Here is a 14,935-nt window from a genome sequence, read left to right as displayed (position 1 = left end):
ACTTCAATGGTCCTTTCTAAGTTTCATTCCTTTTATACTATTTTCAGAATGAATTTGTTTACTACTTCATATGTTTCTCTATTTTCTTTAAATGAACAGGATCAACCAGAAAATTTCCCCTTCCAAAGTGTTCTGGGGATCTATTTTTGTGTGCTTTCTTTGGCTGTACAAATTTGATGCCTTTTCAAGCTAGTGCTGGAAAATTATTATCAGGTTACCTTTAATTTTGGTTGATGCATTCTGCCAGGCAGTAGCAATAATCACTGCAATAGTTTTGTTTTCCAAACTTACTTTACTGTTTTCATTTGTACTCTCAAAGGCATCACATGGCCAGAAGAGTTAAATACTTTACATTGCAGTATGAGTAAGGGCATGTCATTGTTTATCTTAGGCTTGATCATGAATTTTTTTCAGGCTTTCTGCACTTAATACAAGCTTTTTCTGCAGTAAAAGCAATTGTAGGGGGTCAATTCAGGCTGCATGTTAAAATTAGTGCTAGAGCTGGGATGAATGTACTATAAAATTCTGCTCACAAAGCTGCCTGTTTTTCTACAAGGCAAGTGTGAAACATGAACATTACACTCTCAGGTCATCACCACAGAAAAAATATTTTTTCCTGACTTCTCTTGCTCTTTTGGATCACACAACAGTAAATAGTGCACTTTATCTTTCTTTGATTTTCATATACAGAAAGGGTGGAGCATTTCTGCATGCTTTGCCATTCAGACATTCCCAGTATTTCTATTTTCAACTCAAAATTTTTGAATTAGTAACAGATGTTCTATTCTTTTGACTGAAACGGGGTAAATTTTTTTCTGTATTTTAAAGAAATCTTTTTATACTTTTACTGACCATTGAATCCCAAGTCCTAGTTTTTGTTACCAGCCTTCTCTGTAAACTGTATTTTATATCACATAACTCTTGCTGCAGTCAATGGGAACTTATCCTGATATATGTATGATGAGGTGCACCAGTATTTTGAATGACTTTAAAATGCAGCTTATGGACCAGTAAGGGGTAACATATTGCACATCCCAGCCTGTTTAGGCATGTTTTGACTATTTCTTGCCTCAGCTCCACTGATGTAAATGAGTATAAGACTTGGTGATGCTGACCCTGAAAACAAGGTATTTCATGCCTATGAGATGAGAAAAATGTGTTAAAGAAAGCAGAAGAAACTGCAGAAACCTGGAGAAGGAGAAAAACCTTACACCAAAATTACAAAGCAGGTAGCCTGGAAAAGAACTAGTATATGTGCATATCTTACTGCTAATGCTGGTCCATTAGCATAAAATATAGAGAAAACTCTTGCACAGCAAAAACCTAGGGAGTTTTACAGCTCTTGTTCAAAATGGATTTGGGGGTCTTGGATAGCTCTGAGGCAGGAAGGCAGACCTGTGGGTAGGACAAAAGAAAGACTCAATAGGGTAATAAAAAGAGAATCAAATTCCAGTTTAAGGAATACAGTTTTTGAGGTTTAAGTTGCAACCTGGAGGTTGAATTAAAGGTGGAGTTATTTGTCATTCTTCACAAAGTTTGAGTGTTAGAGTCCTCCCCCTTTCTGCTCCTGAACTATCTTCATTCCTGTAGTTTATTTAAGTGCAAGTCTCATCCTTTCTTCTTGCTTATTTATTGGTGTATATGTTCTGGTGATAACACAGATGCTGGTGTAAACTCTCATTCTCCTTAAGCCTTTGAATGTTTCTGTTAATAATACTACAGATACAATATTAGATTATCTATCAGTAAGAATTGAAAATAATACAAACTGTAATATTTGTCTGTAGTTATTTTAAAAGATTTGAAGACCAAATAAGTCTTGACATTCTGGTGCACAAAAGGAAATAAACACCATGTTGTAAATGGAAAAAGGCACCAACCATTTGTGTATGTAGAATTCTTGCTTTACATAAAAGGGTATGGAAAAGTATTTGCTAATACATTATTAAAGATGCCTGACTTTTTTCTTCCAAGAATATTGAAAATATTTGAGACATACTTGGGGCTCAATGTGAAACAGATGAAAAAAATACAGAAGCAAACTTCATTGTGCTGTTGTGAAAATACCTCTGGCTCACACTTAAGAATATTTCACATATTTTAAATTTTCAAAGTTCAGTTTTACTTATCAACATTTTAAATTATCTTGAGGAATTATACATCCCAAGCATTCAGACTTTAGAGAAATGATGTGAAATATAAGTAATTTATCAGATAATAGAAATCTTTTGTCAAAATGCTTTCCAATCAGTGGAAAACAGAACTTCATCTTCTCTTTGTTTTAAAACCTCTGGTCTGACTTGCTGCATTAACTAAAAAGGATTTAAATAAGTGCAAAATCTCCTTTTTGATGACACTGAAGAAGTTCTCTTTTTTTTTTTTTTACCTTGGGGCAGGAGGAGAGATGTCTCTTGGATGTCAGGAAGCTTTTGAAGTTTTCAAGCGGGACCATGCTGATAGTATAACCATTGAGGACAACAAACAGCTTCTGAAGCAGAGGTGGGTGTCATAAGAAAATACAGCTGGGGGAAGACATCTGAGACTTCATTAGGAGTCTGGGCAGAAACACATAATTTTACACCAGACATCCCAGCCTTTTATTGAGGACTCGTTACAGGCCCTTCACCTTTTCTTATTTAAGACATTTCGTATTCAGAAGGCACTGAGTGATGATAGAAGAGAAGTCTGGAAAGAAATGAAAATAGCATGAGGAATCTTAGTGCTATTTCCACTGGTTTTATTCATCTTCACAACCATGTTGAAGCAACGTGGCAATGACATGATCAAGAATTATCTAGGGGAAGTAAAATCCATGGGACTGAATCAATTGCTGTAATTTCCATTGTCAAAAATGCTTTACTGACTTCAGCACTGAATTGGATAGCAAGCTAGGAGATGTTTAACATATGCTTGTCTGGTGTCCCTAACCTGTTTGCCAAGTGATTTTAGCTTTTTTCTGCCAGTTTTGCATTCACAAACAAAAATAATACTTTTGTCCTCCACATTTGTTTTTAATGTTGGCAAAAGTCTTCATGCGTCTGGTGAAAATAGTGATAATGGCAAAACATTGAAAACATGGATTTTCATACAGATTTTTAATCTCACACATTAAACCACCAACACTTGTCTATGTTGGTTGGATAACAGTACTGCTTCAGTGTCAGCTTTTCAAGTGTTAACCCTCTAGTACTGCAAAAGAAATGCATGGCTTTGAGATGACAGATGCTAAAAGCAAATCTCTCAATCTCTACTTATAACTAACATTTCCCCTAAGAGTTGCTTGGGGGTATTTTATTTGTTCTGTTTGGTTCAGGAAGGTGTTTGTTTGATTATGGGGTGTTGTGGTTTGGTTTTGTTTTTGTGGAGTTTTTTTGTCCTGAGGTTTTCTCCTTCTCCAGGTTTCTTCTGCTTTCTTCTGTTTTCTTTAACACAGTTTTCTACTTCACAGGCATGGAATACATTTTTAGGCTCAACAAGTCTTATACTCAATTTATTTCAGTAAAATTGAGGCAAGAAATTATTTCCATATCTTTGTGACTTACTAAAGTTCTTGTTATTTATCACTTTTTTGAACTGATTTACTTTTTACCTGGATCTATACCTCAGCCACAGGAATGCAAATTGCTAAGATATTAGACGTATGTAAGCATTTATCCATGTAAACTGGATATCTAGTAATGCTTTTCTTCTGATCAATTTATCAGATCATGCCACAGCATGATAATCACTGCATAAATTATTACACTGCAGTAATTTCTGGTTTTGCTATTCAACAGAACACTTAGTAGTTACAGCATGGTAATGAGAGCAATACAGATGTGAGCCATGCTCTGCCTTTCTTCTAGTAAATCACAATTCTTCCATATTTTTTCTGTATGTTATTACTATGAAGCAAACCAGTATATTTCCTTCTGGCTTCAGAATACATAATAGAGATGAGCAAAATCTACTAAGTTTGATGACAGATTTGCTTTCTTTAAAGAACAAAGATTCATTCTAATGCCTTGTGTAACTCCTCTCTAATAGGCATCAGCTGATTTCTGAAATCAGTGCTAATGTGAATTTTGATACTTTGAAATACGCAGTTTCCCCTGCCATTTGCAGTCATTTTTAGCAAAGATGCTTAGCTCCAAGTTTACTGAGTTCATTAGAATGGATTTGTATCAAATCCAGTCTGTAATTGTGAATGCAGCCTCTCAACTACTAGTTACACAAAAGCTCTGTTACCCAGCCAGTGTTCAAATTGCACAGGAAGAGTGTGGACACCACATGTTTAAAGGTTACCATAGCTTCCCTTTATATGTAGGCTTCTCCTGTTAATAATTTTGTTTATAGTTGCATAACCACTTCTGTCATACCACAAACAGTGTTTGGTTCACAAATTACTTATTTTTAGCTGTCTTGTTTTTTCCTTTGAGTATTTTGGGTAGATTTTCTTGGTTTGCTAATTATCATAGAGTCAGAGAATAGGCTGAGTTGGAAGGAATCTTTAACAGTCATCTAGTCAAACCCTGCTGCAAAAAGCAGGTTTTGAAACCTGATTCAACTACATCCGGTTGCTCAGAGCAAAGTGAAGATTGACTTTGAAGGACTTTTCCAGGGATGGGGTATCCACCCCTTCTCTGGGCAATCTGTTCCAGTGTTTTAGCACTCTCATTGTAAAAGAGTTCTTTCTTAAACCTAGTCTAAATTTACCCTAAGGTACTACAGCTTGTCTGATCACAACAGCCCCTGCTAAAACATGTCCCCATTTTTTGTATAATCTCCCTTTAAATACTGAAATGCTGTAGTAAGGTCATCCTAGCGCTTCTCTTCTCTAGGCTGAACAGCTCCAGCTCTCTCAGTTTATCTTTCTAGAGGAGGTGTTCCAGCCCTGCTGATTTTTGGGGCCCTGCTCTGGACACAGTTCAACAGGTCTGTCTTCCCTGTGCTCCAGAACTGGACACAGTGGTGGTGAATACCTTGAGTGCTGGTAGCTTGGTGCAGCTCTGGTTGGCAGGAGCCTGAGGCAAGAGGCTTTGAACTGGCACTGCCCTTTGCATAACAAAGGACACAGGTACCTGGTGATTCCAGCCAGGTGGAGACACAGTAGGGCCCATGCCTCAGGATGAAGAGCAGAGGTTTTCATGCTTTTAGACTGTGAGGGTATAAAAATCCAGGGTTTCCTTTGTTCAGGGTCCCTCCTCAGAGTCACCATCTTAAGCTGTTATCCTGCTCTTACACCATTATTAAATTATTTTAAGGACTCAGACATCTGAGTCTCTGCTATAGGAAACTCAGGGTTTAGCCAGTAAGGAAAAGTTGTCTAACTGTGTGTGCTAAGTGCAGGGAGTCAAGTATTTAACTTGTTGACTCACTGACTGCAAAGGAGCTTCAGACCTAGCTCAGGTGATGAGAGAGTAACTTGTTTTGGCTAAGGACAGGGTTCAGTTTTTGTAGTAGCCTTGGGGCAGGACCTGGAGCCCTGTGAGTGTAACCAAGACCCTATTGTTATTCAATACCATGCTATGTCATGGTCAGGGGCAGAAAAAAAGGATAATCTAACCCTAACCCTCTCTAATTTCAGAAAAAGCATTCCTTTTCCCTTGGGGAAAGAGAGAGTAGTGGGGTAACACTGGTACCAACTGAAGGGAGCACTTTGGGTGGCATGGCTATGGTTGGGTTAAGCTCTAAACTTTCTCTTTTGCACACTTTTGTTATGAATTTTCTTATTTCATTGCTGTTTCCAGTAAATTGTTCTTATCTCAAATTATAATCTTTGCCTTTTGTGCTTCCAATTGGAGGGGGATCAAGTGGAAGTATGTTTTTTGTAGTGGGACTCCTAAATCGGAAAAATACTATTCCTAAACCATGCTGGCCAATCCCTACACAGACAGCATCACTATACTCTTCCTAGGTTACCCACCTATGCTTCTACTACTGCCTGTGCATTTCCTGCTTGCACTTTAGATTGATTTGCAGATCTCAACTCAGTCATGCTGGTCTCTTGTCTTCCTTGCTTGATTTCTTGCTCCTGGGGGTTTTGAGTTTTTGCACTTTGTGGAAAACATTCTAAAAGACCTACTAGCTTTGTTCTATACCTTTGTCCCTGAAGGCAGGGTTATTGACTAACTTATTATTGACTAACTCCTTGAAGAACTAGAAGTTTGCTTTCCTAAAACTCGGGAGCCTAAATTTACTCTTCCCCTGACCCAGATCCCTCTGAACTCCACCAACACATGACCACAGCAGCCCAAGCTGCCTCCAATCTTGATGTCTCTAATTAGCTCATTACTTTGGTGACCCATAGATCCAGTATCGTGTCCCTGTCATAAGGCTGTGTATTGCCTTGCTTAAGAAGCTATCCTCCATGGAGTCCAGGAGTCTCTTTGATTACCTACTGCTTGCCATGCTACTTTTTCAGCCAATGCTGACTTGTTTGAAGTCCTCCAGGTGGACAAAATTCAGTGAGCACAATGCCTCCATCAGCTGGAACATGAAGGCCTCATAAATAGGCTCCCCTTGGTCAGGCATCTTGTAGTAGATACCAGCCACTCAGTTCCCTTTGTTGCCTCAGTCTCTGATTCCTTCAGCTATCAGCCTGCTCAGATAACTGTTATTTAGAGGCAGTTCTTTGCATTTGATTCCTTCAGCTATCAGCCTGCTCAGATAACTGTTATTTAGAGGCAGTTCTTTGCATTCAGTCCACTCTTGGTTTAGACAGCACCCCTTCTTCTCACTTGTCTCTTCAGGCAATCTGTAGTCACTGGTAGGCAAACTCAAGGCATGGGATTCACCCTACCAGGTTTCAGTAATGGCAACAAGATCACAGTTTTCTAGCAGTGTGGTGATTTCCAGCTTCTTCTGTCTGTTGCCCACACAGCCTGAATTGATATAAAGGCACCTCAGCTGTTGGCTGCTCCATCTTCTTAGAAGAGCACACCTTAATTCCTTTGAAATATTTCCTTGGTGTTCCCCTGTTGGCTCCTATTTCCTCAGGAGCCCCTGGCATATCTCAGTAAGACATCAACTGTGCCTTGTATCATTCTTATAGTAATTGAATAGTGAACTGTCAGTGAGCCTTGGAAGTTTCACTGTGAAGGTCACAACTGTTGCTTGGGCTGTGAAATTATTCATATAGATGTGACCATACATAGCCATACATATAAAATATAGATTATTTTTTTCTGTAACTACTGGTGTAAAAATGATCAAAGGCAGTCAACTAATTAAATAAAATACTGAAAATTATTTGTTTTGTTAAAAATATAAAAGAAAATATCTGATTTTGAATAAAGCTTTTCACCTACTACATCAGAGCACTTCACAGGTGCAGTAGTTTATACTGTAACTCAGTAATGTCTCTAAATTTAAAAAGTGGGAAAACTGATCTAGTCAAAGATAACTCAAGTGAAACAAAATTTATTCAATTTGCCTTCAAGTTGCCTATGGGAAGTGCCTTTGTAAGATAGAAAATGTGATCTTCTACAGCCTTACAGCAATCTTTTTCATTTTTCTTCCATACATTAATAACTGCTTCCCTGCTTAAAAAAAACACCCTGTGTTAATACCCAGACAGAATCAGATTTCTGCAATTTGAACTTTCTATACCTGACTTCTAGAGAACTTAATAATATCCTATTTCCTAATACAATCATGTTCTCTTTGGATTGTTTCTCTGAAGAAAATGCATCCCGTTTTCTAGTAAAATATGCTACCAAGCAATCTTTACAGTTCTGCCACTCCAATGTAATGCATATTGCACAAATCTTCTAAATCTTTGACAATATTTCCAGTAGTACAATTCTACTGATCTTACTAGTTGCAAATTTAGTTTCCTTTTTGTTGTTTTTCACTGTTTTCTTCCATTTTCTTCTTTCCTTGCTTTCTGTCTTTTAGCTGGTTAACTGTTAACTTATTTTTTCAGTTACTATGGGCAAGTTTCATGGAAAGGATGAGTTTCACTTGGGTCACTTGTTGCTGTAATTTCTAATAATTAAAAACAAGTGAATACTCATTTAATTCACTGAATGTCTCTCTCATTAGACAGCCTCTGAGTTTTTCTTAGTTTACATAATGAGTTAGAGATTTGTTTTCCAAGATGTTTATATTTTAATTACTGACATTTCCATTCAAAGAGTGGCATCTTTGCCAAAAATGCTTTTTCCACTAAAATTAGTGGCTAAGTTTGCTCTGGGGTTTCATCATGGAGTATTTATCTTGTAGGTAATAGAAGACATGATTTGGCTATTTCAGCCTCTTCAGTTGAATGGTTTCCATGTAAGATATAAATGAAGTTTTTTCAGCTAATAATATAATTGTTCAGTCATCACTATGCATAGCAATATCACCTTAATGCTAGATAATATCACCCCCTTTTTTATTAAAGAAAATAGCATTGTCCCATTCAATATTAGAGTAGTTTTGCGTATTTACCTGATTTATTTTGTTTGACTAGGATTCATAGTCACAGATGGAATCTGTTGAAATGTCATAAATTCATGCCAAATTTCAGTTTATATTATTGTGCTGGTTTATAAACTATGGTGTTTGAACAACAGATGCACAACCTATTCAACTATTGGCAGTAACCTATGAATAAAGGCTGGATAAATATCTGGCTTCAACTTTTCCAGATAAACCTCTCTATGAACATGAATCAGAGTCAACAGCCAACATGAGATTTGTCTCAGGAATGAATAAATAATAAGCAAATTATGAACTTACTATGGGACCTGAGGGAAAGAAGGAGAGAGTTACTTCAGGGCTTATTTCCTTTGATATTTAGGCAGTCCTTAATGCTTGCTCAGAGCTCTAAGCCCAGTAGAAAAAGACTTTCCAAAGTCTAACAGAAGCTTCAATGGCTTCCATCTTTTTTATGTAAGAAAGAGTAAGTGCCCAGGAACCCTCCAGCTTCAGCCATTTATCCTTGTGGAATTCAGCCATGAAAGCATATGTTTGTGAGCAGATTCTCAAGTAGGCACTTGAAATTCAAACTTGTTCCAGTCTTATGAAGAAATTAACTGAGAAGGGGAAATTTTTCACATCCCACCTTTGTAGGGAGAAGCCATATTTTCTTACTCTGTTTTGGTATTTTTTGAGTTAGAAATACAATTTGTGGATTTCTTCAGTTTCTTTGTCTAGATCAAGACCCTTCTAGATAGTTTCTCTTAGACCACACAATCTCTCCTAATGGAAAATTGTTTCCAATTAATTCTACTTAAAAATGAAAAGCTAGTACTGAGTAATTCTGTATTTTATTGCTATAAGCTTCTGCAACTATTTGTTCTTTAGAATAATTCTGTATCATTATGCTTGCCTTAACAGGTTTGATGAAGCTAAATGCCTTGGAGGGAAATTAAATGAAGTGAGAAATAAAATAAGTGAGTAAATTTTAACTTCATTTTACCTTTAGCTGATGAAATCACAGCATTCAAATATATGGGAGGAGATTCTAATTTCTAAAAGAAAAAAGTCAATGCATGGCTAAGACTTCCAATAAGGTAAACTGTAAGCTGATGATAGCAGTAATAATTTTATGTATAATTTTTGATTATTTCAAATACTGTAATGTAAAAACCAGCTCCCTTCTTTATTTAACAGGATATCTGAAATTTATCAAAATAGAGACATTAAGGTATTAGCATGGGAATTTAAATTTTATTTTGAAATAAAAGGATCCAAAACCATAATTTGAAAATTTCCTATCTATGGATTGAGGATTGGATTAATCCATAAATTTATATGACTTCCAATAAAAAATTCTCTGCACTCAATAAAAAAATCTGCATTTTGTATAGATTAATTAGAGCAATTTTGAGGAGTGCCTCAGTATGGTTGGGAGTTTCACCTTTTTTTCTTCTAAGTATATGATTGGTATCCAATTTCAGATTTTCCAATGTCAAAAATCACCCATAGATACATTCATCCCCAAGGCAGGTCTTATTTGATCTTCCTAGCAGCCTTTGATATGTTCCTAGTTGATTCTGGAGTTCTGTTGATTCCAAACCTGGAGGCTATCCAGGATTTCTGTCAGATGTTAAACAGTTTTTTTCTGTCCCTAAATTTCTTGGAGATCAGGTCCACGTCCTCCATTTTGCATACATTCTGGTGAACCATGTCTCTTCAACCTTTCAGATGCAGGCTGTGAGGGACAAGATTGAAAGGTAATCTGGTATCCAGAGCAAGTGGTGTAGATCTTGCTCTTATTTTCTATTCTGTCCTTCTTTGGGTGGCTCCAAAATAGACATGGACAATGAAGTCATTATAATCGCTTCAAGTCTTAGAATAGCAGTTGACTTCTGGGAAAGGGCAAATATCTCACAACACATCTGCCAAGTGCTCTGTACTTACACCATAGCCATGATTATATTCTCTGTGGTCATGAATGATAATTACTGCTGGATTCCCCTCCCAGTCACCTTTGGGTACACCACAAGTCCCTCAGAGATATTATGCAGTACATTTAAATTATGTCAGGTATGCAGAAAGCCTCAGCCATGTTGGCAAAGTGTTTTCAAACCACAGCACAACTGATGTTTTGAATAGATCCAGAAGCAGACACATCAGGTGCTGAGCCCTCCTGCAGGAGTTTTCTGAACACTTGGTTATTTCTGTAAGCCATGACACTGGAATTCACCTGTCTTCTTTCAGTAGGTTAATTTGCCTCTGTCAGACTGGCCAGAACATAAATGTCAGTACAGAACCTGTGCATAGATATTCATAGATTGACCCATGCAAGAAGAATTGCAGTAACTACCTCACAACTATGGGTTTCTGCAGTGTCCATATAAACTCACTTAACTCCTGCCAAGCAGGCTTTTTACATGGAAAACAAGTTAAACATACTGTGGAGGATTCTTTTTCCTCTGCTACCACCTTGAAGTCCACGTTGTCCTGCATTCCTTTTTTCTCTTGGATTCCCATCTATGTTATACCCAAGAAATTCCTTAGCCTAAATAAGGTGTAGCCAAAAGTCAGCCGTGACTGCCAAGCTTCTTTCTCTTATGGAAGTTGAAATTAATTTTAGAGCAGGAACAGTGAAAACCAGCAATAAGCAGCTACACACAAGCACATCTTTCTCAGTATCTGGGGTGGCAACTGAGCTGCTTGAAGAGAGGAGCCTAGCAGCCACCCTAAATGCATCTTTCACCTGAGGGGAAAAAAATGTTTGGAGGACATGGGAGAGAGTAAAAGATGCAGTGGGACACAGGCCAGTCCTGAAGGTACCCATGCTAGGACAAGACTTGTGTAATCTCTAAGTCCTTTGAGATTTGAATCTCTCAGAAATAATGTAACAATGCAATGTAGACATCATCTCTCAAGACTGTTTCCATGGATTGCTGCAAAATCTAGAAGAAACCCTTAGTTTGGACTGAGTTGCTGTGTGGTTTTCCTCAGTAAGTTAGGCAAAACTTCTGATAGCTATAGTGCAGTAGAGTATGGATTTAGCTGCAATTAAAAACATCTGTTTAAAACTTGCTTTTGGTTAAGTTCTTCAGTTTTAACATTGAAACAGTGAAGTATATCTGGGAAATATGAGCGCTACAACAACAATATATGTAAACTAAAAACCCATACTGATGCCTTGAACAAAGCAAGCAGCCATTTAACAAATCAGTAGTGCTGCACTGAGCTTGACAATGCCTATATGCCTCCTGTAGAAAATTGTAATATGTTGTAGACAAAATGAATACAGAAAATGCCCTTTAAGAATCAAGCTAGCAATATCTCCAAATGTCTAAGAAAAATTGCACAAAGCACATTTTAGTCTTGTTTTGGTATATAAGTGTAGCTACAAGTGAAGCATTTTCAAATTAAAAATTAATTTCTCTACTCTCTTTTTACTTTGGTAGCAAAATGGGGAAATAGTATTTTCATTGAGTTTTTACTCTAGTTCTGTTGTATAAGCAAGAAATTCTATCCATGTTGTATCTATTTATAGCTATCTATATCCTGATTGATGCAGATTATGCAGATGTAAATACTTTGTGGACAGTTTTTATACACTGATGTATTCAATTCTTTCTGTGTAACACTCTGCAACATGTGAAAATTGTCACTCTGGCTAATACATATATTAGATTTTATTCATCTGTTCTTTAGTCCTGTCCAGCATTGTTTAGAACATATTTGTTAATATTTCTACCTGTAAGCACCTCCTAAGAAGTATTCAAATTTTGTATCCAGTTCAGCTTAGTCATTCAATTACATGACCTTATACAGTCCAACAGCCTAAAACATTTTTTCCACTAAAGTCTATTTCATCATAGAAGTCATACTCAAAGGATCATTAAAGATGCTAAGTAAGTTTACTAACCTGCCAAATTTTTACTTAAAATGTGGTACAAAAAATAAGAATCATCTGAAGCCTGCAACTAGATCTTTAATTTATTTTTATTGTTGTTTTGGTTTCCTTAAGCATTCCTGGCTGCCTTGTTGTGCACAATCAAGAACAGACCCCATCAATATCAGTTTTCATTATTTCTAAGTTGCTCTTAATACTATAAAGCTATGCACCACAGAGGCCATAATAATCCATTTCATACAGTCTGATTATATTTTGAGATAGTGACAGCAGCATCTGGCTGTAACTTTTATGTCATAAATACTTTGACTTTGGAAAGATTAGTGTTTTGCAGTGAACAGTACCCACAATATCTAACCCCTTCTCAATTACACTAGCATTTAAAAACATCGGGAAATTAGGGCTGTAAAAAGAAATTTGTGGTAGGATTTTCTTGATAGACTTTTGTAAATGTTACTGCTTGCACAAAAAAATTAAGGAAAACCATGTCTAGATGTAAGATGGATGTCAAGTGTGGAATAACTATAATATCAGAAATGAGACATTGTGACCAGCATCCCTCTCTGCTACTATATCACTTAGTCCTGGATTCTGTCTCCTTTTATGTATAATAGCAGTACAGGAATTTTTCTTAAATGAAAAATATGTCTTAGATTTGTCATTATGCTTACTTTTCACAATGACTTCCTATAAGTAAGAGGATGAATTTTATTGAGGATGAAAATTGTCTTTTTCTGATACTTGGGGGAAAAAAAAGAAGAAAAACAGGGAAGTGTTTCTAAGTCAGGGTCATTTTAGTGACACTTTGCTGTATTATGACACTAAACTCTCTATAGGCACAAATAGAGGAGCTGAGGGCTTTGGTGCAAGCACTGAGGGGCAATTCTTTTTGCAAGTTATTGCATAAATGCACCATAAAAAAGCAGAGAAATGAAAGTGAGCATGTCTGGATTTGTTCGAATGAACTATTCAGAATTGTTTACATATGGCTGGAGAATGTACCCAATGACTGGGCTTTAAAAGACAAATACAAAAAACCAACATGAGTGAAACTGGAAAAAAATAACTGAGAGGTCAGGAAATAATGAGAACTCTGCAACCAGTGTAGAAGAAGTGAAAAATAGGCCAGCACTGACACAAAGTACATTTTTGCCTTTCTAGTCCAACATTAAGAACTTTCAAAGTGTATATTTTGCTAGCTAAAAAAAAAAAGGGTTTCTTTTCTTGGAGAAAAAAGTGCTGTGTGACTGCATGTGCTTTTGTATTGTACCATTTTCAGAGAGTTAGGGTCTCTAACAAGAACTATAGATTCTTTTGGTATTACTGAAGAAGACAGTGAAGGAAACTTGATGCTGAAGCCAAAGATTTTATTTCAGAATAGAAAAGAAAATTTATAATTGCAAAAATTTGAGTGATTGTGCCTAGCGCAGTGTGGTGAGTCAACCTCAGCTGAATATTCAGCAGCTGTCTCACATCCCTTCCTCAGAAGAACAGGGGAGAGAAGTAGGAAGAAAAAGGTTGTGGGTTGAGATAAAGATGAGAACATGGCTTAACAACTACCAAGTGAAACAGACTGAAGTCAGAGAAAATTAGTTTAATTTATTGTCAATTAAAATAGAGCTGCATGGTGAGAAGCAAAGACAAAACCTCTGAAATAAAAACTTCTCCTCTTATCAGGGCTAGCAGGAGGGTTTGGTTTTTCCTAGGATGCTGCTATCAACAGGGTGGTTTTACACTATTACTGCAAACATTCTGTGTCAAAATACTCTGACAGTAAGGACTACTCTACATCTGAACAAACTGTAAAGTATTAAATAACAAAAAAGACCCAACTGTAATCAAAGAGTGAGTTGGGCAACTACAACTTCTATTTGCAATGTAAATTAAACTGATACATTCATTCAGAATTTTACCACCAAAAAAAGTTTCCTATGTGCAAGAATGTGTGTTGAAGCCTTTAAAAGTAGTAAAGATTTCCAGTTTGCTCCTATAAATGTCTGACTGTTTTGGGTTATTTTTACCACTATTAGATTTAGTTTTTTCCTAAAGGGAAAAAAATATACTAAATGGTATTTAATGCCCTGAGGGAAGCAGCTGTTGTTTTTAGTCTGTCCAGAAATCAACTAACATTATGATTGAAGCTGGAAGAGGAAGGGCAAACTCATGTGGGAGTAATAACTGTGTGAGGAAACAGGCACTCTCGGAATGAAAAAGAGTAGGTGGGTGGATTATGTGCACATGATGTTGATGGTGCATCTATACCCACAGGAATGCTGAGCTGCTGCACCGCTCTGCTTCATTTCAGGTTTTGATTTTTGTGCACAAGATCATAGAATACCAAAGTAAATTAAAATCTTTAGTAACAGCAGGTTCTAGTACTGCAAAGCAAGGTTATTGAAGAGTCCTTATTTAATTTGCTTGCAAATTATTCAAATACTGATCATATGTATCACAGTTAATGGCATGTTACACTGAAATGATGAGGATGGAGGAGAGCGAGGACAAGGCATGCCAGTGCTCAGAGATAATATTGATTCTGATTTACTTGGATGTCACACTGTTATTTCTGTGAATACACAGTAGATCTTAAACCTACTCCAAACCTACTTAATATAAACCCAGAATTTTACCTTTTTTCTTTGTACAAGA

General features: G+C 36.7%; 1 protein-coding gene across 1 annotated transcript in view; it reads left to right on the top strand.

The window, feature by feature from the left end:
- The window catches only part of KIF6 (kinesin family member 6), a 149,702-nt gene that overhangs the window by 90,721 nt on the left and 44,046 nt on the right, over positions 1-14,935 (top strand). Inside the window, exons 14-15 of the mRNA XM_077781856.1 lie at positions 2,397-2,499; positions 9,307-9,362. Coding sequence (XP_077637982.1) covers positions 2,397-2,499; positions 9,307-9,362 — 159 coding nt within the window. The remainder of the gene's footprint in view (positions 1-2,396; positions 2,500-9,306; positions 9,363-14,935) is intronic.

This window comes from Lonchura striata, chromosome 3 (genome assembly GCF_046129695.1).
Source record: "Lonchura striata isolate bLonStr1 chromosome 3, bLonStr1.mat, whole genome shotgun sequence".
In the NCBI taxonomy this organism is placed as follows: domain Eukaryota; kingdom Metazoa; phylum Chordata; class Aves; order Passeriformes; family Estrildidae; genus Lonchura; species Lonchura striata.
This window is presented reverse-complemented; position numbering and strand designations above follow the sequence as displayed.